Here is a 23,350-nt window from a genome sequence, read left to right on the forward strand (position 1 = left end):
CGTGTGCCCCTCACATAGGTCAGCTGAATGTCCCCCCTTTACTCGTGTGCCCCTCACATAGGTCAGCTGAATGTCCCCCCCTCTGTACTCGTGTGAATAGTTTTCCTTTTTCTTCTCACACGGGAATGGCTAAGCAACTCCGAGCTGGGCATTTGATAGGCTGTCCTTCCAGAATTAGTGAAGTTGAGGTGCCAGCAGCAACTCAGAAATTGTTGTGGTCGTGCTTGGGGGAAACAGAGCTGTGTACTCAGGTGATGAGAGGAGACCTCAGAGGTGATGGGGTGCAGCTGCTGAGGCCAGTGCCTTTCCCCCTGCCCCACGCCGGCTCGTACCTCCAGTGGAACTTGGCTGGGGGCTCCTTTCATTCTTTGCAACTTCAGTTGTTAGAAAGCCTCTCTGTATTTAGGTGGCGTCTGCAACACGTACCGCTGGTCTGACTTTTGTTAGGCCCGTTAATAGTGTGCATGTGACAGCCTTTCAGGTACACATGCTGCTCGACTTAGGATGGGGTTGCAGCCCAGTAAACACATCGTTAAACCTTAAGTTGAACCATCCTAGGTTGGAGACCATCTGTATTTGAAAAATGTCCCTTTGCCTTCCGTGTAAGAGTTCTGGTTTTCTAGGTGAGAAATCTGTGTGTGTGTGTGTGTGTGTGTGTGTGTGTGTGTGTGTGTGTGTGAGTGTGTGAGATGACTCTGCCCAAAGGAGCTGTGGCTGTGGGTTCTTTTCCCCACCTGTCTTTGACAGTGAATTGCTTTGTCCATATTCCCCTTAAGAAGTGACATCCAGGTTGGATTGTGGTCTCCTGTGTGTAGCGTCCCAAATTGCCATTACCATAGGTTCGTGCTTGTTTTGACACAGCCACGATCACGACCCCCTCAGGTATCAATTCTGAGACCTTCCCATGCCTGCTGCCACTCAGCAAGTGTTCCTCATGTGCCCTGGTAGTTGGTATTGTAAGGAGCAGCAAGGCTGTTATGGACTGTTGCTAGTCACTGAAGAGCAGTGAATAATACTAAGGATTACAGCAGATAATGTGCACGGTATAATCGAGTCCAGCATTCTAAAAATGATTCTACACTTTTACTTTGAAAAACTGGATTTGACTGGATTGTAGAATCCAGGTGAAAGTGATAGGATTTGGTTTTGCAAAGAGCATAGTTTGTTGTCAGTGTTTTTGGTGACATGATGACTGATCACATCCACAGTCTGTTGTTAACAGCCATGGTTTACAGTGTGAGGGAGTGTTAGATTACCAGGCAAAGATGGTAATAAATATCAGACCCACAGATATTCACATGCACCCTACCAATGGCAATAGATATAGATAGGATTATCCCATAGTCAAAAGATTACCAAAGTGTTGTGTGGTAAAGAACATTGCTGTCTTGAGTATTTTTACTTGGCATGGTATTAGAAACACAGGCTTTTTGCTGTACAGCCCTGGGTTTGAATCCAGTGCCCTCCTCACAAACTGTGTGATCGTGAACAAATGAACCGACCAGCTCCAGTTTGCCCCTTAGTGCTGCGATGTGTGAATGAGGCCGTGACGGAGAGGTGGGTCCTAGAAAACACTTGCCAGCTGTTTTTACTAAGAAGCCGTCTGAACTTTCAAATTAAGGCAGAGTTCAAAATAAATGATAGTGACTTAGTAGAAAATGAAAGTGAGACCTATCCAACATACAGTTTGTGGATACCTTCTAAAGATGTGGTATTGAGATAGGATGATAGAACGTTATATACAGGCTTCTGGGTGAAGAGGTGGCTTTCACTGAGCAGGGTATGTGATTTCCAGCTCGTTTCCTAAATAGATCCTTAAGCATCCAAACACCTGATTCCGCTTTTAACCACTGACCTAAATTTTAAGATGACTGTGCTAGGCTATGGGTGTAGCCTCAGAACTCAGTGGCTTATCCAGGATTAAACTCGACCTCATTAGGACTTAACTCCTCTAAGTCTAAGTCAACTGGCTATGGACCATAATCCAACAAGGGCTCCAAAACAATTCAAAAAATTCAAAAAGGGTGTGAAAGTTTAATGACTGGACCATCCTATTGATTTGCAAAATCTGGGGTCTGTTGGGGGGAAATAGGGAAGGGACAGTGGGGGGTGGGGAGTTGAGGAGAGAGAGCATGGGGAGAAATGCCAGATATAGGTGATGGGGAGGAAGGCAGCAAATCACACTGCGACGGGTGTACCTATGCAGCAATCTTGCATGTTCTTCACATGTACCCCAAAACCTAAAATGCAATAAAATAAATTAAAAAAAAATTTTAATTAGGAATAAGAAAAAAATAAGTTTTAAACCAAAAAAAAAAAAAAAACCCTAACATTTAGCTCTAAAATCTTGATTATGAAGACTGAGTATTCCACCATAAAAACAGAAGATAATTTGTGTTAAGCCATACCCTTCACACTTTTTGTTCACTTGCAAGAAACTATGTGATTATTTTCACTCCTGGGAAAACCTCTCCCACCACTGTCACCAGTTGTGTACATGGGTGTGTATGAAATCTGCCCGCTGCCCCCTCAGCACCCGCCAGTATTTCTTTATTATCCTCATCCCACTGTTAGAAATCCAGAAGAATGTGAGGAGGAAAGCAAGAATGAACTTCATCATAATTATAACAGGTTTTTAAAAAGGTTGTGTTCATGGAAATGTCTTCATGAGGTCTGGTGGTCTTCTTCCCCAACAATCTGTATCTGGCGTTTTGTAAAGCATTACCATTTTATGTGAAGTTAAAGCTTTGAAAAAGTTACATGGGGTAAGTATAAAATTGGAAAGGATATTTTTGTAGCTTTAAGAAGAGTAAGACTTCTCCACGTGAAAGAATGTTTTCATGTGAATTAGGTGAAGCTACACTGTATATTTTAATAGTTAGGCTCAGAGGTGACACCTGCTGCACTTTTTCTTCTTGAAGGCAGCTTGGGAGAAGGTAAGACAAGTAGTTGTTATTTTTAAAGAGCTGGGAAAGCTGCATATCATGCAATTGAGAAGGGGCTATAGGAAGTTCTGGTAGTGCCCCCCCTCCTACACTTAAACCTGAGCCAGGAAGCTGATTTTGCATTTGTTAGAAGAAGGTATTTGTCATAGTATGTTGTATTTGGGAAGAGTGTTTTCTTGATGTTTTGTCTAAAATTTGAACATCAAAATATCCAAATCAACAGGTCGAATGGATTGCTTGACTTGGGTGGGTACTTTTGTGTATGTTAGGGATGTAGAGTTCCCAGATGCAATATAGGACACCACTAAATTTTCTTTTTCTTTGTTTTTTTTTTTTTTTTTTTTTTGAGACAGAGTCTTGCTCTGTTGCCCAGGCTAGAGTGCAGTGGCACAATCTCTGCTCGCTGCAACCTCCGCCTCCCGGGTTCAAGCAATTCTTCTGCCTCAGCCTCACAAGTAGCTGGGATTACAGGCATGCGTCACCACGCCTGGCTAATTTTTGTGTTTTTAGTAGAGATGGGGTTTCACCATGTTGGCCAGGCTGGTCTTGAACTCCAGACCTCAGGTGATCCGCCTGGCTTGGCCTCCCAAAGTGCTGGGATTGTAGGCATGAGCTCCTGCTCCCGGCCTAAATTAGAATTTCAAATAAACATCAAACAATTTTTAGTATTGTTTACTTGAATTTTCAATTGAACTGAGATTTTTTTTTCTTCTAAGTCTGGCAACTCTGGGTGGTGGTGAGGTGGGTGTTGACAAAAGATTATTATTTTCAGAAATCAGCATTTGAAATTGGTATCTGTTTAGAACTTTTATTGTTCTGCTCTTACCTTTAACATAAATAGCTCTTTTTAAAAATTTTTGATTATAGTATTGCCTAAGTGTAATCTTGAACATGGGCGGTGCTGTGAGTGCTGGTGAAGACAATGATGAGCTGATAGATAATTTGAAAGAAGCACAGTATATCCGGACTGAACTGGTAGAGCAGGCTTTCCGAGCTGTCGATCGTGCTGACTATTATCTTGAAGAATTTAAAGAAAATGCTTATAAAGACTTGGCATGGAAGCATGGAAACATTCACCTCTCAGCCCCGTGCATCTACTCGGAGGTGATGGAAGCCCTAGATCTGCAGCCTGGACTCTCATTTCTGAACCTGGGCAGTGGTACTGGGTACCTCAGCTCCATGGTGGGCCTCATTCTGGGTAAGTGTGGAAGGAGAGTCTGAAAACTCATCTGTTTCAGGGACGGAGGCATCTCCTTTGACAGAAAATGTAGTCTGCTGATGGCCCACCTGGGTGGAGACCACAGCCTTCCCAGTAGTTACCTGACGTTGACACATCACTGGGTGGTGGATAGAGCGAGGAGGGAGGAAGGCCTGCATGGCTCTCTTGGGCCCCAGGTTCTCCAGAGGGACCCCTCTTGTTCCCTGTCCCCTCTGCCTGAACTTCCCACAGTCTGTACTGTGCACCTACCCTCTGGACAGTGGAGAACAAAGACCGTTGTGTAAATCTTGACCCCCCTATGATTTCTTGATTTAATTTAATCAGTCTCCCTTGTCACTCTTTCTCTAAACCAATGATAATTAACTTTAAAGTCCTTCTGGAGTTAAAGTACTTCTTTTTTTTGTTTTGTTTTTTCATTTTTGCCAGATATTTTTATTAGAATTACATAGTAACCATTAAAATGGGTTTGCATTTTCTTCAGGAACATTAATTTTTGGATTAAATAAAATACATGGTCTTATTTTAAATCGGGTTCGTTTTGTACAATACACCAATTTTTAAATGAGCTGCCCTACACTTAATGTCATTAGTAAACAATGCACTGAGTCACACAGGAATACTGGCCTCATGCATTGAAAACACTTCAGCATCTTGTTATGCCAGCCAGACCCCTGTACAGTGATGTAAACTAATAATGGTCACTTACATAACTGAAAGAATATAGAAATACAGGTTTTCAAGAACACACACTTACTGTCATCTAGCCTCTCAAGGACAATGTCAAAATAGTAATTGTTATCTTTATACATTTACTCTATTTGGCATTTTCCCGGGAAGACTGAGAAACTGATTGCTATCCACATTTCTACAGAATTCCATGGGAAGTCTACCGAATGAGATTTTCCAGGTTCTTAGCTCTTGACCTTTATTAAGATATGTCATATGACTTACCAAAGGTCACGTCTGTTATGATGGGGCTGACTGTCTACAATATTAACATCATCTAATTATCAACAGCCAATGATTAAGAATTTACAAGGCAATATAGTAAATCCTTCACATGCTTAATCTCTATAAATATTCATAAACGCCCTTCAGTAGATTCTACTTCTATTTCATTTCTTTATTTGACAGGAAAAGAACCTGAAACTATAATCCCAGCTAGGGAGACTGAGGCAGGAAACTGCTTGAACCAGAGGTGAAGGTTGCAGTGAGCTGAGATCACGCCACTGCACTCCAGCCCAGCCAGCTAGTGAGCTATTTTTTCAAAAATATCCTGGCAGTTTTCAATCAAGATGATGTATTCCAAGAAAAGTATTTAGTATCTTGCCCATCTACGTCTGTGGGGCCAACACTCTGAAGTGATATGGGGGTGTTGGTCCAAGGGGGGACCCCATCGCGGGCGGCAGGAGGCCTCGCCTGACTAGGCAGCCTCGAACCCTGACACCCGCTCCAGCACCCTGGCAGCCCCTCCTGGGTGGGTCGGTGGGGTTAAAGTACTTCTAAGCAGTTTTTGTCGTGTTGGGTTCTGTTTTTGTTTTTGTTTTGACTGAGTCTTGCTCTATGGTCTAGGCTGGATTGCCGTGATGTGAGCAAGGCTTACTGCAGCCTTGACCTCCTGGGCTCTAGCAATCCTCCTGAGTACCTAGGGCCACAGGCACACACCATCATGCTTGGCTAATTTTTAAATTGTGTTTAGAGACGGGGTCTCGCCATGTTTCCCAGGCTGGCCTCAAACTCCTGGGTGCAAGCTGTCCACCTGCCTCAGCCTCCCAAAGTGCTGGGATTACAGGCATGAACCATCATGCATGGCCTGCTTTGTTGTTTTAATAGTAAGAGTAATACCTGTAGATTTTAAAATTAATTTCAGAGATGGAAGGGATTTCATAGGTTATATGATTTGAAGCTATTTAGCCTATTTTCCCAAACAAATGAGTTGTGAGGGAATTCTGCACATGGGAATATTGGCTATTTTTAACAATTACAGTATCAAACAACTGAGGAAAAATGTCACTTGGTGCAAAATGGAACAGCTGGGGAAAGGCATCCGTTTTTAACTCAGTAAGATGGAATGGTTTTGCCAGAGCAGTGATAGGAGCCGATTTATACTGTACAACCTTGCTCTAAAGAGGAAGCAGGGGCCAGGCTGCTGTGGCAAGCTGGGTAAGAGATACTGGATGAAACCAGTGCAGAGAAGCTGGAGTCTATATTGTTTTCAAATCCTGTTAGAACTGCCAGGATTTATGGATGGACTATATATGGTTGTGAAGGAAACATCAAGAATGTGGCTGGGCTTGGTGGTTCATGCCTGTAATCCCAGCCCTTTGGGAGGCCGAGGCTGGAGGGTTGCTTAAACCCAGGAGTTCAAGACTGCAGTGAGCTATGATTGCACCAGTGCACTCCAGCCTAGGTGGATGTGGAATGAGAATTTGGGTTTCTTTATAAGTTTGTATAAATTGGAATTTGGTGAAGTTTTGGGACTGATTATTTGGCTTTTGGCTGTAGATTGCCACCTTCAGATATAACAGTGTGTAGATTTTTGTAATGCTTTTTGACCTTAATTTCTCTTCAATTGAGACTGTTGTGGCCCCTGTGCTTTCAGAAGACAACACAGTGCTCAGATTATTTATCATTTTTGAATTTGGGAACTGTGATTTCCTCCATTGTAGCCGAAAAATTGGAACTAAGGTAGAATCTTGGGGAGAAATAGGTGATCAAGCTGACTCAATTAGAAATGCTATTGAAAAGAGCCAAAATGCTTAGGAAAAGATGACTTAAAGTAATCCTGAAGTGGCCAGGCACAGAGGCTCACACGCCCATAATCTCAGCACTTTGTGAGGCCAAGGCTGGCAGATCACTTGAGGTCAGGAGTTTGAGACCAACCTGGCCGACATGGTGAAACCCTGTCTCTACCAAAAATATAAAAATTTAGCCGGGTGTGGTGGTGCATGCCTATAATCCCAGCTACTTGGGAGGCTGAGGCAGGTGAGTCACTTGAACCCAGGAGATGGAGTCTGCAGTGAGCAGAGATCGTGCCACTGCACTCCAGCCTGGGTGACAGAACAAGACTCCATCTCAAAAAAAAAAAAAAAAAAAAAAAAGTAGGCCTGAACGGGCTTTGCTGTACTTGGCGTCCTCTAGAAGTTATAAAGAGAGGCCTTCCGGGCCGGGCGCGGTGGCTCAAGCCTGTAATCCCAGCACTGTGGGAGGCCGAGGCGGGTGGATCACGAGGTCAAGAGATCGAGACCATCCTGGTCAACATGGTGAAACCCCGTCTCTACTAAAAATACAAAAAATTAGCTGGGCATGGTGGTGCGTGCCTGTAATCCCAGCGACTCAGGAGGCTGAGGCAGGAGAATTGCCTGAACCCGGGAGGCGGAGGTTGCGGTGAGCTGAGATCGCGCCATTGCACTCCAGCCTGGGGAACAAGAGTGAAACTCCGTCTCAAAAAAAAAAAAAAAAAAAAAAAGAGAGGCCTTCCAACTTGATGTTATTGCTTCTCTTTTCTGAATCCCCTGTTTACTGGGAATTTTACTGGATTTCGGGAGGAGAGAGGTCTGAAGGAAGGAAAGGCCTGTTCTCTGCTGTAATGGATGTGACATGCTGCTTTGACGCAGCTGAAGGAAGTGACTTTAGGGTGTTGCTGTCATGGACGCGTATCTCGGCTGTGCCTCCAGACGCTGCAGCTTATTCAGCCTTAACAGCATTTTGTGCAAAGCACTCCAGAGTGAAACCTCATCGGCTTCCCGGTGCCTGTGAACGTGAATCTCTTATCTGCCAGTTTCTTACTGCGAACCCACTGCCTTTCACAAGGTCTGAGCTGCATCCTGGGTCAGCCATGTTCCTGTGCTTGCTCTGTGGGCTCCTCTCCGCTTTGCTCAAGGCTGTCCCTACCTTTGTTTGTCATCAGCCAGGGGAGAATACAATAGCTACTTAAGAGATGGGGACTCAGGCTGGGCGTGGTGGCTCAGGCCTGTAATCCCAGCACTTTGGGAGGCCGAGGTGGGTGGATCATCTGAGGTCACGAGTTCGAGACCAGCCTGGCCAACATGGTGAAACCCTGTCTGTACTAAAAATATAAAAATTAGCTGGATGCAGTGGCCAACTACTTGTGAGGCTGAGGCAGGAGAACTGCTTGAATCCAGGAGGTGGAGGTTGCTGTGAGCCAAGATCGTGCCATTGCACTCCAGCCTGGGCAACAGAGTGAGATAGTCTGTCTCAAAAAAAAAAAAAAAAAAAGGTGACTCATAAGTAACCTACGTGAAAACTGCTGTGTGATCAGGAAGCAGGGCATACCTGGGAGTGGCTTTCCCAGGGGGGTCTTGCAGATCTGGCTTCAGTGCTGTGTCCCAGGTGCCGTGTGGCTAACACCTCCCGGCCACCCTGTGTCCTCCTTCCCCCGCTAGTCATCTTTTTATTAAGCAGGTGGGTGGAGGGGTTTGTGTTACTATTATTTGGTGTTAAGCCTCTTGGGAATAGGAACCGTATCTCATATTTGTTATTAGAATTAACTGCTTATTAAGTATTTGATAATGATGGTGAGGGGTCAGTGAAAATAAGATGAGTGTGAAAAATCAAGCAGCTTTTTTTGGTCTCTGGCATAGTGACAGAGTCATGGGAATTGAAGTCAGAGAGTTGGCAGAAGGTCTTGAAGTTCAGAGTAATTCAGGATTTGATGTTGTAAATAGTGAAAAGATGGACTCTCAGGTAGGGTGTATTTTGATGAGGTAATGTTTTAGCAGCAGCTCTGTGTATGAAATACGGTGAGAGAAAAGAGCAGCAGGTACAGCTGTCCAAACGGGAGCCAGAGAAGCCTTGTCCTGGGCGGGTGGCTGTTGTACCAGGAAGACCCATGCGGCAAGATGCAAAGGTGTGGGATGCACAGAAGGTTGTTCATGTATCAGCATTTCTGCTAGATTATAGATCACTGTGGTGTATCTGTCTACTACATGAAGTCCTGCATGCCCTGTCAATTTTTACATGTAGATTTAAAAAATTAAAGGTAAATGAATAAGCGTGAAGTGTGAATTCTGGTGGACTTTTACGTATGCATCCATCTCCATATAAACTCCACCCAGAACAAGATGCAGAGTAGAAACAGCACCCCAGGAAGGCTCCACTGCCTTCTCCTCCTTCTGGAAAGGTTACCACTGTTGTACTCCCCTTCCAGAAAGCTGATGACTGTTTTGCCTTCTCAGCACAAATGAATTTTGCCTGATTTCTACCTTTGTGTAAGTGGATTCCCACAACAGAGAGACTCATCTATGCTGAGTGTCAGTACTTTGTTCTCACTTAACATAGGGGCAGTTTTATATGGAGGGAGCACTTTCATCATTAAGTAGACTTGTAACATTTCTCACTTGTATTTCAAATTACTGGTAAATATCCTTTGATGTAAAACATGTTTTATTGTGACTTGGAAGCATAGTTTTATTTTAAAGACGATGATTGAACCCTGTTTTGTGAATATTAAAATGTATACATCTGAGTGTTTTGGGGAACCTTTCAGGGAAAACAGAATCATCTTCAATGTTACCTCTGAATAAACAGGTGAGGCCTATGTCCGTTTCGCTTGCAAATACATGTTTCTTCTTTAATTCATTAGTTAGACTTGAGCAGTTGTTTTTTTCCATTTTCAAATGATTCTTTAAAAGTTTGAGGGTAGAGAAGCCCAGGCATCAGAACAAGTATTTATGATGTGGTGAGCCGTGGTAATGTGATGAGACCTCAAAACTTTGTGAATTTCTGTAATTATACATGTTAAATCAGCTGTGTTACAGTTGATAAGAGAGAAGCAAACGAATGAGCAAGAGTTCTTGTTCTGTTTTTACATGTTTTCTTCTTAAACCGTCTAGGTCCTTTTGGTGTGAACCATGGGGTCGAGCTTCATTCGGATGTGATAGAGTATGCAAAGCAGAAACTGGACTTCTTCATTAGAACAAGTGATAGTTTTGACAAGTAAGATGAAATAATATCCATTGGGTCAGAGAATGTGAATTATAATTTTACAAACTTTTGATCAGATAGAAAGAAATCAGCTTATTAGTGTTCATGTGCCAGCAAACATGATTAAACTATGGTAGGATGGGCGGGGTGCAGTGGCTTACGCCTGTAATCCCAGCACTTTGGGAGGCTGAGACGGGTGGATCACCTGAGGTCTGGAGTTCGAGACCAGCCTGACCAACATGGAGAAACACCATCTCTATTAAAAAAAAAAAAAATTAGCTGGACGTGGTGGCACATACCTGTAATCCCGGCTACTCGGGAGGCTGAGGCAGGAGAATCACTTGAACCTAGGAGGCGGAGGTTGTGGTGAGCCAAGATCGTGCCATTGCACTTCAGCTTGGGCAACGAGCGAAACTCCATCTCAAAAAAAAAAAAGAAAAGAACAACAACAAAGAAAACCACTGTGGTAGGAGATGATGCCATGTGTCTGCTCTAACTTTTAAAAATATTCTGTGTTTTTGAGGGTTTTAGGTTTTTCTAAATGTTACACCTACATAAAAGTAATTTCTCACCAATATAAGAATAGAAGAAAACACAAAATGTTCATTTTGCTCAATTTTCATGTTTCCTCTTTAAGATAACTTTTTACCACCTCGTTTCTGAAATAAAATCGTTGCATTTGTCTCCAAACAGTATATGTAACTAGCTTTTGCCATTTTAAAATAAGGCATTACAGTTCTTATTTGAGGGATTAAAATTTTTAGAAACCCCAAATGCAGTTTCACCACCCCCACATCTCACTCATTGTGTGGTATTAATAGATCTTACACAAGATGATAAGAAGATGACAAAGACAGCGGTGACTAGAGATTGTGTTAAATTTGGGTAATACTTTTGATATTTACTTTCATACTATTTTGTTTGGCATTTCTAGAGTTCTAGATATAAAGTGAAATTCTTTTTGGAAGTAATTCTTGGATGTTTGTAATTCTTTTCTTCCAGCTCCCTGGCTCTGTAAACTGTGTTACATTGCTTTGGGATTTTAATCTGTGGTTAGCATAGATTTACTGTGTATACTTGTTACAATGTGATACCTTTAGTTGCAGGAAACATTTTGTACTTCCAGGTTTGACTTCTGTGAACCCTCCTTTGTTATTGGGAATTGCCTGGAGATTTCTCCGGATTGTTCTCAGTATGATCGTGTATACTGTGGGGCTGGTGTGCAGAAAGAGCATGAAGAGTACATGAAAAATCTTCTCAAAGTGGGAGGGATCCTTGTCATGCCACTGGAAGAGAAGGTCAGATTCCCTTCATAACTGACATTTTTGCACACTGTTTGCCAAGGTCTGTTCTGGGCAGTTTATGTATACTTACCCTTTTAAGAAATTCCTGCATTTCACAAATTAGTAACCAGAGGCAGGGACAGGTGAGGGAGCTTGGGAGGTCATACAGGTATCCTAGGTGGGGCCAGAACCTGAGTCAGGTACGTACTTCAGAGACTACACGTGAAACTCTTTTCTCCGTCTTCCTTCTCTTTCTTTTCCTTCTTCTATCTCTTCCCCCTCACCTCCCTCTTCTTTCCCCTTCTCCTTCCCCTCTTTCCCCCCAGCTGCTCTGAGTTTTAATTCTAACTGTTAATCTGTTATAATTGTTCTGTTACTAGAATTATATATAAAATTATTGGAATAAATGTATTCTCATTGTTAGTCTAATTGATAAATGCCTTGATGTTATGCATTGTACAGGAACCCTTTGCTTAGTGAGAGTCTTGTCCAGGTTTGCCGTTTGGTCATGCATGTTTGTCTGTGTTACTGTATTTCACTGGGTACAGACACGAGTTGGTCACCAAGAAGAATGCCTCTCAGTCATAAAGAACTAGGAAAAAAACCAATAAAAATTAGGAGTTTTTAATTGTTTTAATAAAAATTTGGAGATGGGATCTTTCTCTGTCATCTAGGCTGGAGCACACTGTAACCTCAAACTCCTGGGCTCAAGTGATCCTTCCGCCTCAGCGTCCCAAGTAGCTGGCACTACAGGCACATGCTGCCATGCCCCGCTAATTTTATTTTTTTAGTGACAGGTTCTCACTGTGTTGCCCAGGCTGATTGCAAACTCCTCGCTTCAGCAGTCCTTTCACGAGTTGTTGGCATGAGCCATCACACCTGGCAGAAGATTGTTTTAGATGTCTTTACTAATGCAAGTGATATGAGAAATCTTTGTTGCTATATAAAAATGCATTGGATTTTTTATTCGAATTGTATCATCTCGATTACTTTGAGGATTGCGGACATCTTTACAATGTTTCATCTGCTTATCTAGAATATGAAATAGGGGTTTATAGTTTCATTTAAGGTTTCATACATCATTTATTGATTATATTGAAATACTTGTTTTTCATTATAATTAGAAAGTCTACTTTTAAAAATGTTTAAATAAACACAAGTTTTGCTGATATACAAGAATGTTAGTTGATGTTTACCTAGTGCATAGCTACTTAGTCCTTTAAGTTATAAATTCATGACGTAGAATCTTAGTTTTTAGTGGATTTACTGACTTTGATATTTTTAGAAAAGACAAGCATGAAAGAATTGATGAAAAATAGTTCCGTGACCTGTGTAGGCCACTTGGAGACTGACCGAGCCACGTGGAGCACACAGAGGGTCGTGTCTAAGTGGGTTCTCTGGTGCTCCTAATACTTTAATTCAAAAGAAATGTTTGATGACCTACACTGCAGTATGTTAAGCCACCAGATCCCAGTGCTTTCGTGGGGGTGATGTCAGGGCAAGGCTCGTCCCCACATTCTCTGTGTGGTTGTTTCCTCTTGCTATCCTGTAACTAGTTTGTCTTTAATATCTATTTCCTATAAACAGAACTTAGGCCTAGGGCCTGAATATATTCAGATTTAGCATTTTTGCAGGCATATTCATAAGATAGATGTATTTCATGGCACATCTCATTAGGGGTCTGTATGTCAAAATACTTCATTTTATTGTAAGCATATCTATGTATTTTTATAGTATGTATAGGAATGATTATATTTAAATATGAGCTATATAGTAGCCAAATATTTTGAATATTCTCATTTTGTCTCTTGGATAGTTGACTAAGATAACACGCACCGGTCCTTCAGCTTGGGAAACCAAAAAGATACTGGCTGTTTCTTTTGCTCCTCTGATCCAGCCCTGCCATTCAGAGTCAGGAAAACCAAGACTTGTCCAGTTGCGTGAGTATACCAGTCGTCTACCAATCTACCAGTCTTTACTTATTTTATCTTTTAGATCTTTTTCATCTCATTAGATTTTAAAAGGAAACAAAATTTACAAAGAACCTTCTGATAGTAAACAGCACCACTCCCATGCTGAAACTTTAAAATTCTACAAGCAATTTCAGGCATTTAAAAAATTATAATCTATTTTTAGCCTATTTCAGGTTGTTTTAGCCATCTTTGAAATATACAAAGAGCTGTTGTTGGTCACGCCATTGAAAGCAAAGGACACACATAAAAGGGAGCTCATTTTGCCACATAGGGGACTTAGCCTATTTGCCACCTCCACTAGGAGAGGTTCTACAGAGAGAGCCATCAGCCAGAGAGTTCCTACAGAGTCAGGGGCTTCTGCTCCCCAGGGCTGCTTAGCGCCTGCTGCCTCGTGGGTAGATGAAGGGAACACATTGCAGCTAATCTACTAGAGTGTGGATAGGAGACTTTCTGTGGAAGCTTCCACAGCCAAGCCTTTGTGTTTCACTAGTTCAGGATGCAGACTGAGCAAGGAACCGATACCAGGGCCAGCATAACAGCAAAACGTCCTAATATTTTAAAATTTAAACAACTCACATGGAAGATGCTCTGATCATTTAGAAAATTTGGAAAATGCAAAAAATAATAGGAAGGAAAAAAGTTGTGCATAGTCCCACCCAGAGACAATAACATTTTGGCAAATCTCTTCCAGAAATGTTTTTTAATTTATTAGGAATCATTTATTAAATGATTACACTTTGTTTTGGTCTCTGCTAAGTACAGGTCCTAAGAAATAGACACGATTCTTGAAATTTGATAATGAGCAACAATAGGGTATGCAAAAGAGTTAGGGTAATTAGGGCAGGTTTGGCAGAGGGTGATGTATGTGCTTGGCCTTCGAGGGCAAAAAGGAATTCCCTAAACAGAAAAAAGGGGAGAAAAGTGTCAGCAACGGCAGGATAGAAGTCAAAGCGCGTGTTCCCCCGTGCAGTCAGGGTTGAGACAGGTGGTAGAAACTACTGGTATGTAGGTTAGAATTGGGCTTATCATGTAGGCTGGAGAAAGCTATCAGATACATTAAATAAAAGATGCAGTGCCTGTGTATCCTGGCTAAGCCTGGTGGTTGGGTGGAGGGTGAATCTGTCAAATGCGTGCTCTGAAAATCTCACCAGAATAACCTTTTTAAGTAAGTGCTGCTCTTGGTGGGGAGGGCACCAGCTTCAGAGCCTCAGCAGAGTGTGGGAAGGCAAGGACATCTTTGCGGTACTTATGAGAATTTTTTAGGGTCTGGTTGAAAATGAGTCTTTCCCTATGAGGGTTTCATGTGGCCTGATTAAGAATCATGACAATGTGGTGGGCACTTGGGATGCTTGTTTTGAGGAGATAGCTTTGAAGAGAGTGTTAGATGATCACCATTAATGTGATGCTTTTAGAGTTTCTTAAGTGACCCACCAAGTTATTTGCACGTTTTCTTTTCCTGGGCCAGAGTTTCCTAGACTAGTAAAGTCATGTTTGTGAAGACAGTGGAGTAGAAAACTCTGTGAGTGTAGACATACATGCTATGGGATGATGTGAGTGTAGATGGCGTGGGGTGGGGTGTGTAAGTTTAGACCTGCACGATACAGGGTCATGTGGCGTGGGGTCGTGTGAGTGTAGATGTGTGTGGCGTGAGGGGGTTAGGTTAGCTCTCTGATTGAATGGACACAGGACACATTGGAAGCAGGAACCAGTGGAAAGCTGTTGGAATTTTCCAGGCGAGAGATAAAGATGAAAACTAAGGCACTGGTTTCTACAGTGGAGAAGATTGAATGATACATACAATGATACAGTCCGTCTGAGGAAGGACATGTGAGCCTGAGGTGTTCATTGTCTGTTGTAGACCTGGGCCTGTGGGAGGCTCAGGATCCTGGTCAGGACTGGATTAGAACCTTGGGAGCTGTTGGCTGGCCTCTGTCATTTAAAACCACAGAATGGAGGTAAAACCAAGGACTAGCAGTCATACCTAGAAGGCGAAATGGTAGAAATTGGAACCTTAGGCGCACGACTAGGCTGGCTGGAAGAGGAAGAGCCTGCAAGAGAAAAGAGCTGTGGAGATCAGAGAGAGGGGCTGTGACTTGGGCCAGGGGAGCAGTGAGTGCCACGTGCCTTATCCCAAGCCGACACCTTGAGATCTAGGGATGCCAAAGCTGAAGACTGGGACTCTGAGGGCTTCAGAAGGAGTTGTTTTAGCCTCTGGGGCAACAGCCAGATCCCAGTATCTCTGGAAATCATCTTGATGTGAGATGATGAAGGAAGGAAGGACGACAGTACTTGAGGAAGGAGCTGGGGCACAGATGGGGCAAGAGGCATGATCGTGTGATTCAATGAAGAGACAAAGGAAGTGCCAGAGCATGTCCTGGAGAAAGGATAAGGGACCCCTTGCCCATGGAGTCAGAAAAGCAGGAAAGGTTGAAGGGAGAAGGTGCTACTTATTCAGGGCCAAGAGACCGGGACACAAACAAGCCTGTTTGAGGGCTTCCAAAGAACAATGATGATTGCTGAGATTCTGTGCAGGCCTCTCTGATTTTGGTAATAAATGTTGTACACAGGCCGGGCGTGGTGGCTCACGCCTATAATCCCAGTACTTTGGGAGGCCAAGGTGGGTGGATCACGAGGTCAAGAGATCAAGACCATCCTGGTCAACATGGTGAAACCCCGTCTCTACTAAAAATACAAACATTAGCTGGGCATGGTGGCGTGCGGCTGTAGTCCAGCTGCTCGGGAGGCTGAGGCAGGAGAATTGCTTGAGCCCAGGAGGCGGAGGTTGTGGTGAGCCAAGATCATGCCACTGCACTCCAGCCTGGTAACACGAGCGAAACTCCGTCTCAAAAAAAAAAAAAAAAAATGTTGTACACAACACAAGAGCGCTCTCTGTAGTGCAGACTGTTACTCTTTGGAGAAGTTAAGTCCTGTAGGGAAAAGCGATGCTGTTTTTCTGTTTAATGTAATTTCTCTCCCTTTGAGAAATACTGCCAGCATGAAATTGTGAGCTTCAATTGTCAAATCTTCCTCCTAAGAGTGCTTTGGTGTGTGTTTTTTTCTGAAAAAATGTTTGGATTTGCATTTTCCTACTTTACTAAAAAAGGAACAAATATTCAATTTGTAAATAACTATGAAAATACTAATAGATAAAAGAATGTTAGGCCAGGCATGGTGGCTTACCCCTGTAATCCCAGCACTTTGGGAGGCCCAGGCGGATGGATCACTGGACATCAGGAGTTTGAGAACAGCCTGGCCTGCATGGTGGCCTGTCCCTGTAGTCCCAGCTGCTGGGGAGGCTGATGCTGGGGGATCACTTGAACCCAGGAGATGGAGGTTCAAGTGAGTTGAGATTGTACCACTGCACCCCAGCTTGGGTGACAGAGTAAGACTGTGTCTCAAAAAAAAGAATGTTGGAGACATATTCACTCTATTACTAGTAGATGAGTATTAATATACACACGAACACAGCAACTAATAGTAATGAAACTAGGCTGTCATGAGAACAAACTGTAACCCAGGTTTTAATTCCAGCACTGATTAATATAGCCAAGCAATATTGCTTCCTTTTCCTTTCAAAGTTAAGGATTAAGTCATTTGAAAATATCTTTTGAAAAGTAGCAGTAAATTGGAGCACTAATTGACATTTGCTTAGCATTCTCTCATATTCTTAAAACATATTCGTAAATTTGCCAGTTAATTCAAATGATGTTACGGTTTTTAGATGTTTAGGTGTGGTGGTGTCACTCAGATGAGTCTGACTGTGTGTCATTCTTCTGTGCTGCAGCACCAGTGGCAGTTCGCAGCCTCCAGGACTTGGCTCGCATTGCCATCCGGGGCACCATTAAGAAGATTATTCATCAGGAAACTGTCAGCAAAAACGGAAACGGACTAAAGAACACCCCCAGGTTTAAGCGAAGGAGAGTTCGCCGCCGTCGAATGGAAACAATTGTCTTTTTGGACAAAGAAGTCTTTGCCAGTCGTATTTCCAACCCCTCAGATGACAACAGCTGTGAAGATTTGGAAGAGGAACGGAGGGAAGAAGAAGAGAAGACCCTGCCTGAAACAAAGCCAGACCCCCCAGTGAACTTCCTACGCCAGAAGGTCCTGAGCCTCCCTCTGCCAGATCCCCTGAAATACTACTTGCTTTATTACAGAGAAAAATAAGTCTCCGGTTTGAAAGGGGGAAATGAGGAAGAGCAGATTGCTGAGTTTGAAGCTTGTGCTGCCTGTGTGCGGTTGAAGAGTGACCTGGAAGCAGATGATGTGGGGAAGGGAACTGCTGGACTCATCCACGTCATGGTTTTTTTCTAGTTCCTGATAGACCTCTAAAATTTTGTTTAGTTGTATGATTTCTTTACATAATTCAACAAGACCTACGTTGCATAGAAGACTGCTTTCCCAAATTGGAGAGGATCTTCACAGAGAAAAAGATAAGGGTGTTTCTTTTTCAGCTATGATGAAACACTAGTAAGTGTGCATAAGAGGGACTGACGACCATTTCTGATACAACATGCACGTTACTCACTATAAATGAAAACTGAAGTAGAAACTAACCTGTGTTGCTTATAAAGTGTGAAAGCACAAGCTTATAAATGTATACAATCTTTCGTGGGTGTGACACACCTGTGTCCAAGTTTGAATTTTTATGATATGTGCCACTTATTTACTGGCACAGAGCATCACTGAACTTGTTAGTTTTCTAGTGGGGAAACATTATGGAGAAGCCCTCCCTTATTTTAAGTAACTTAATTAAATCTTATGTGAGTTGTCAGGTGTAATTTTTCAAAGGAAAATTTTTGATGGGGTGGAGGAATGAACAGCCAGGTAATCTTTCTGGAATTCCAGGAGAATTCCAAAGAGGGTTTTTTTTTTTTTTTTTTTTTTTTTTTTTTTTTTTTTTTTTTTTTTTTTTTTTTTTTTTTTTTTTTTTTTTTTTTTTTTTTTTNTTTGATATCTTTAAAAGAACCACTGTCAAGTAACCCTTAAAAGAATATCCTGGAAAATAAAGCAAGTTTTTTCCTGCGTGTGAGCAGTAAGCAAAGTTATATTTGCCCTAACTGTAGGGATGATTCTTTACTCAATTTTAGGTGTTGACACCCTCCATCCTAAGAACAGGTGGAAGTATTAGGAGTGCAAGAAATAGATTCGGGACTGTATTATGGACAGCCTATGCTTTTTGACTTCAGTTTGCTATTTTTCTGTGATCACATTGGAGTACTGATTCATAGATTCTATCTTTTATAAATCTAGAGAGAAAGAGATTTGTTAGTTTTGTAATTTTTCATAAGAACAAATGTATGTATTTTAGCAGCTGTGTTGCATGAGAACAGTGTAACTCACAGTAACTTGTGAAGTCGGCCGTCTCTGGGCCTTGTGTGTGGAGAGCTCTGTCCTACTAAGTGGTAGGGCTCAAAGAACAGCGGCCCTTTTGGTAGGCACGTGGGAGGATGATCAGAGTTACATTGCTTGTTCCAAAACATTGGTTCTTTTTAAAACTTTTTTTTTTTTTTACCCAAAGAAAAGAGTAGTATAAATTATTAACAGTAAACATAAATTCAGAGTGTTGATGTAGGATTAATTATCCAGATTTTATTTTTAATCTGAATCCTCAGCTTCTTGGGAGTCTCTGTGGTTTTGAGAGCTTAGCTGATCTTTTCTGTGTTTGTAAGTAACTGAGTCATTTTTACTGCACAATACAGTTTGCATGTATAGCTGGGAAAACGTGTATTCCTCTAGACGGGCCAACTTTAGCCATTTTAAAGAAAGTTAGTTCAGAGTTGTTTCCTTTTAACTCATTAGTCAAGCTTCATTCTTTCAGAGAGAGACGTGTGATTTACATTTACTTGCTAATGTTTTGTAGTTTTGACATCCTTGTGGGCATTATTCTAACTAATATGTAGACACATGGAAATTTTTGGACATAATATTAAATGAGTGTTATCTGTGAAATTTTTTAGGTGGCTTGACTAATTTTGTATATGGACTGCATTTTTTAAAAACCGCATTTGCCTTTATGCTAGATTGTAAATTCCCTCATATATTAGACATTTCCTAGCATTTCGTATTTATGTGTTGTCAGTTTGTGATTTTAAAACCAGAATTTGGTTTAAAAAATATGGTTGTAATATATGTGAGAAATAGTTTGGTGATAATCTTATGAAAATAAAGGATTGTAAGTAAGGTTTCCTGTGTACCTTATACCAGAAATTCAGTATCATATACTACTTTCTGTTTTCAAACAGAGAAATCATAATATAGTCTGTATTGTCTGTAAGATCTATATCGTAAACCACAATCTTGACAGCTATTTACTTTTGAGTAGTTTGTATTTTAATATGTGACTTTTGTTTTGAAAAGTAATAAAGCCATAGACTTGTGCAAAACAAATTTCAAGTTTAGAGATATTAAGTATGTAATGTAAGAATCAAATGTATATGTAAAAATACTTTTATCAGTCTGGAACTTGGGAAAAATCCAAGGAATCTGAAACATAGATTTTAATGAGCTGATGAACACAAATTACGTTAATAAAGGTAGTCAGGATATTTTATCCTTAGCATTGCTTCTGCACCCTGTGTGGGATTCAAATTCTTGAATATGTTCTTTTCAAAACCTTAGGAATGTCTTTTCTTTACTAACATGTATTTACTTTCAGCAAATATTTCTGTTATTGCTTGATTATGTAACATTCACAGATGTAGAGAAGGCATTATTTTTCATTAATAAATGTGGAATTGGAATGGACAAATGGAGAAATGGCTAGCTCCAAGTACATAAGAGAATAGGGCTTTGCAGATGGCGTGTAATGGTTTTGGCGTAATTTTCCCACATTCAGCTGTCTTAAGGAGCAAAAATATTTTTTTTGCTTGTTTTCAGTTATCCAGAGCACAAATGTTATTTAGATGTTGGAATCCTGGGATCAGTCTCCCAAAGAGCTTATATTTTCTTTTTTTTATTGTATGTGCTTCTGGGTACCGGCTGTACAGGAACTGCCAGGGTGTGTTGCTCACTTTCATCAGGGAGCAGGCTCAGTCCTGAAAATTCTAGAACCATGACTCAGCCAGCTGCATCATGTCCATTTTGGGAAAAATAAAATCTCTGGAGCTGACCTTTGACTGGGACTTGACCTCCCAAGAAGTGGCACCTATACAGTGGTTAGAGGTCTGGTCCAGCGGGAGGCTGAAGGCTCCTCCTCACCCGCTCCACTTCCACCTGTGGGGAGGTGCCGCTGCCCTCAGCATCCTTTGCCCACAGCACCCCCCAAACACTTCCCCCTCCCCTTTCTGGCCTTATCCCTGGTCTCTCTGAGAAGTGGGATATGCCCTCACCTCCTTAAAGGGCCAGCCTGGGCCCAGTGGACACAGGTGAGGCACCATCTTGTGCCACTCTGTGCCTTCTTGAGGCACCTTCACTAGAGATTAAAGGGACGCGATGGCTGTTCCAAAATGTGGGTAGCTGGAGGAGGAGCCAGGGGAGGTGTGAGAGGTGGGCTTTGGGTTAGCCCTGAGTTTTCTGGGCTCCAGTGACAGCAGGATGGAGGCTCAGGGTCAGCTCTGGGTACAATGGGGTGGAGAGTCAGGGAGAGCTTCGGGGAGGCTACCCCTGCCCCATCCCTCCTTGTCCACACACATTTGTTGTCTCCAAGTTCTGAAGTGCAGAGTCTGGAATGAAGCTGTTGGTGGGACTGTGCTCCCTCTGAAGGACCTAGGGAGGCTTCTGCTCCAGGCCTTTCTACAGCTTCTGATAGTTTCTTTGCTTATGATAGCAAAGCACCAGGCTTCACAAACCTTCCCTGTGCGTGTTTCTGTGTCCCAAGTTTCCCTTCAGTTAAGGACACAATCATATTCATGAATCAGGCATGAATGTTCTGATGGTTAATTTTTGACATTTGCTTGAGTGGATTAAGAGATACATAGCTGGTAAAGCACAATTTCAACATTTCTAGTCATTTGATTACAAGTTCTCAGGCATCCAAAATAAAATGACAGTTTCTAGGGCTTCTGTGGGAGAGTATGGAAGGTCTTTTTGAACTTTTTAACACTATCAACTAAAAAGAATGATGTGGTTCATAAATTTGGAAAGGAGAGATTTCTTTTTTATTAATTATTTTTTTGAGAAGGTGTTTAACTCTTGTTGCCCAGGCTGGAGTGCAATGGTGTGATGTTGGCTCACTGCAACCTCCACCTCCCAGGTTCAAGTGATTCTCCTGCCTCAGCCTCCCAATTAGCTGGGATTATAGACACCCACCACAACACCCAGCTAATTTTTTGTATTTTTAGTAGAGACAGGGTTTCACCATGTTGGCCAGACTGGTCTCAAACTCCTGAACTCAGGTGATTCACTTGCCTTGGCCTCCCAAATTGCTGGGATTACAGGCATGAGTCACTGCACCCAGTGAGAGATTTACTTCCTGTAAAGGGTTGCAGCCTGCAGGGTAGTCCTTCTAATAGGCTGGGAAGCCTAGACTCCAGCCAGAAGCCAGAAGCATACACTTCAAGGGAGAGATAAAGAAAACAGAAATTTATGCTGAGTGGAATGGCCAAATACAAATATTTAATAAACTCTAGGAGTAGTCATGAATATTTATGAAAGGAGAAATTGTGCAATCGCAGTTGAGTTTCTTCCTCATAGTTCCCATGTACAAAAAAATGGCAGTGTTACCATGATGACAGGGTAAGGGGTGAAGTTTTCAGCCTTCTGACATCAAAAGGTGAAGCAGAGGACATGAAAACTTGCTCTGTGCATCTACTATATACTGTCCAGACCCTCCCTGTCATGGGTGGCCTCTTATCAGGCAAGAAAGGAAAGGCAGCTTCAGGCAGATGGTTGATATCAGTGGTGGAGTCTTTTGAAGGGGCTGGTTTCTCTTAAATCCTTTGGTTAGGTGTCCAGATTTGTGTACATCTATAATTGGGCTGCTTTACTTGGTTTTAAGATAGTTTTGTATATTGAATACAAATTCTTTCTCAGATCTGTATTTTGCAGAGTTTCTTTCAATATGTGGCTTGTGTTTTTATTCCCTTAACAAGATCTTTTCCAGAGTATACACTTTTAATATTAAAAAAAATCCATCTAATTTTTTGGTGTGTATTGACAGTTTGTGTTGTTTGTTAAAATTCATCACCGAACCCAAGAGCAGATAGATTTTATTCTATGTTCTCTTCTAGAAATTGTATCGTTTTGCATTTTTAGTGTAATTATGATTCTGAATGGTTATTTGTATAAGTTGCAAGGTTGTCATCTAGATTCATTTTATTTCCTATGGTTTCCAATGAATTGTTCTTTCACTTATTTTGGGAAAGACACAAGATAGTGGGCTCTGTTAGTCAGTAGATAGCTAGACATGAACATGATGGGAAGGCTCATCTGGAGGGACCATCAAAAATTTATATATTAGTAGCATCTCTAATGCTGGAGTGGATGGGCGCTTGTCAGTTGTGGGTAGGAGGAAGAAGAGGTACCTATGCAGAGAGAAACACCCTAGAACTCATCTTAGGATGCCCCAATCATCATTCACTCTACAGTTAAAATGTCAGAAAATTGCTAGCTACATGCTGACAAGAAGGACAAAGGGGACATTTTTAAGAGAAACACGGGGAGGATTTCTCTTCTCAGATTAGGGCAGGGAAGGGCACCCGAAAGAGATAGGGAGGCACAGGAGGTACAGACGTGACTGCTGTAGGGCCTTCCTGGGAGGCGGGAAGGAGCCAGCCACCACAGTGGATTTAGATTGATCACCACACATGTGCCTTAACCAACAGTAAGGAGGCCCCACAAGCCAAAGAGAGGCAAGTTGGGGACCTAAGGTAGGAGCAGAAAAACCAGACAAAACGGGGAGAGTTGAGACAGAGGCAGCAGGGGGCATGCCTCCACTACACTGTGCACAAGATGGCCCCGCAGTGTCCCAAGCAGCCAGCAGGGGGCGTGCCGCCAGGACACTATGGGCAAGATGGCCCCGCAGTGTCCCAGCTGCCAGCAGGGGGC

General features: G+C 42.2%; 1 protein-coding gene across 6 annotated transcripts in view; it reads left to right on the forward strand.

Moving 5' to 3' along the window:
- Positions 1-18,272, forward strand: part of PCMTD2 (protein-L-isoaspartate (D-aspartate) O-methyltransferase domain containing 2) — a 22,232-nt gene extending 3,960 nt beyond the window's left edge. For 3 of the 6 annotated variants that reach the window (XM_017515690.1, XM_037733900.1, XM_017515692.2), the window contains exons 2-6: positions 3,813-4,143; positions 10,020-10,122; positions 11,237-11,408; positions 13,210-13,333; positions 17,151-18,272. In XM_017515690.1, coding sequence (XP_017371179.1) covers positions 3,837-4,143; positions 10,020-10,122; positions 11,237-11,408; positions 13,210-13,333; positions 17,151-17,530 — 1,086 coding nt within the window. In that variant the 5' untranslated portion in view covers positions 3,813-3,836 and the 3' untranslated portion in view covers positions 17,531-18,272. Of the gene's footprint in view, positions 1-110; positions 274-2,332; positions 2,766-3,812; positions 4,144-10,019; positions 10,123-11,236; positions 11,409-13,209; positions 13,334-17,150 lie in introns of those variants that run through there. The other 3 variants (XM_017515693.2, XM_037733901.1, XM_037733902.1) reach the window with 3 other exon arrangements.
- Positions 18,273-23,350: the final 5,078 nt, after the last annotated feature.

This window comes from Cebus imitator, unplaced genomic scaffold (assembly GCF_001604975.1).
Source record: "Cebus imitator isolate Cc_AM_T3 unplaced genomic scaffold, Cebus_imitator-1.0 Scaffold555, whole genome shotgun sequence".
Lineage (NCBI taxonomy): Eukaryota > Metazoa > Chordata > Mammalia > Primates > Cebidae > Cebus > Cebus imitator.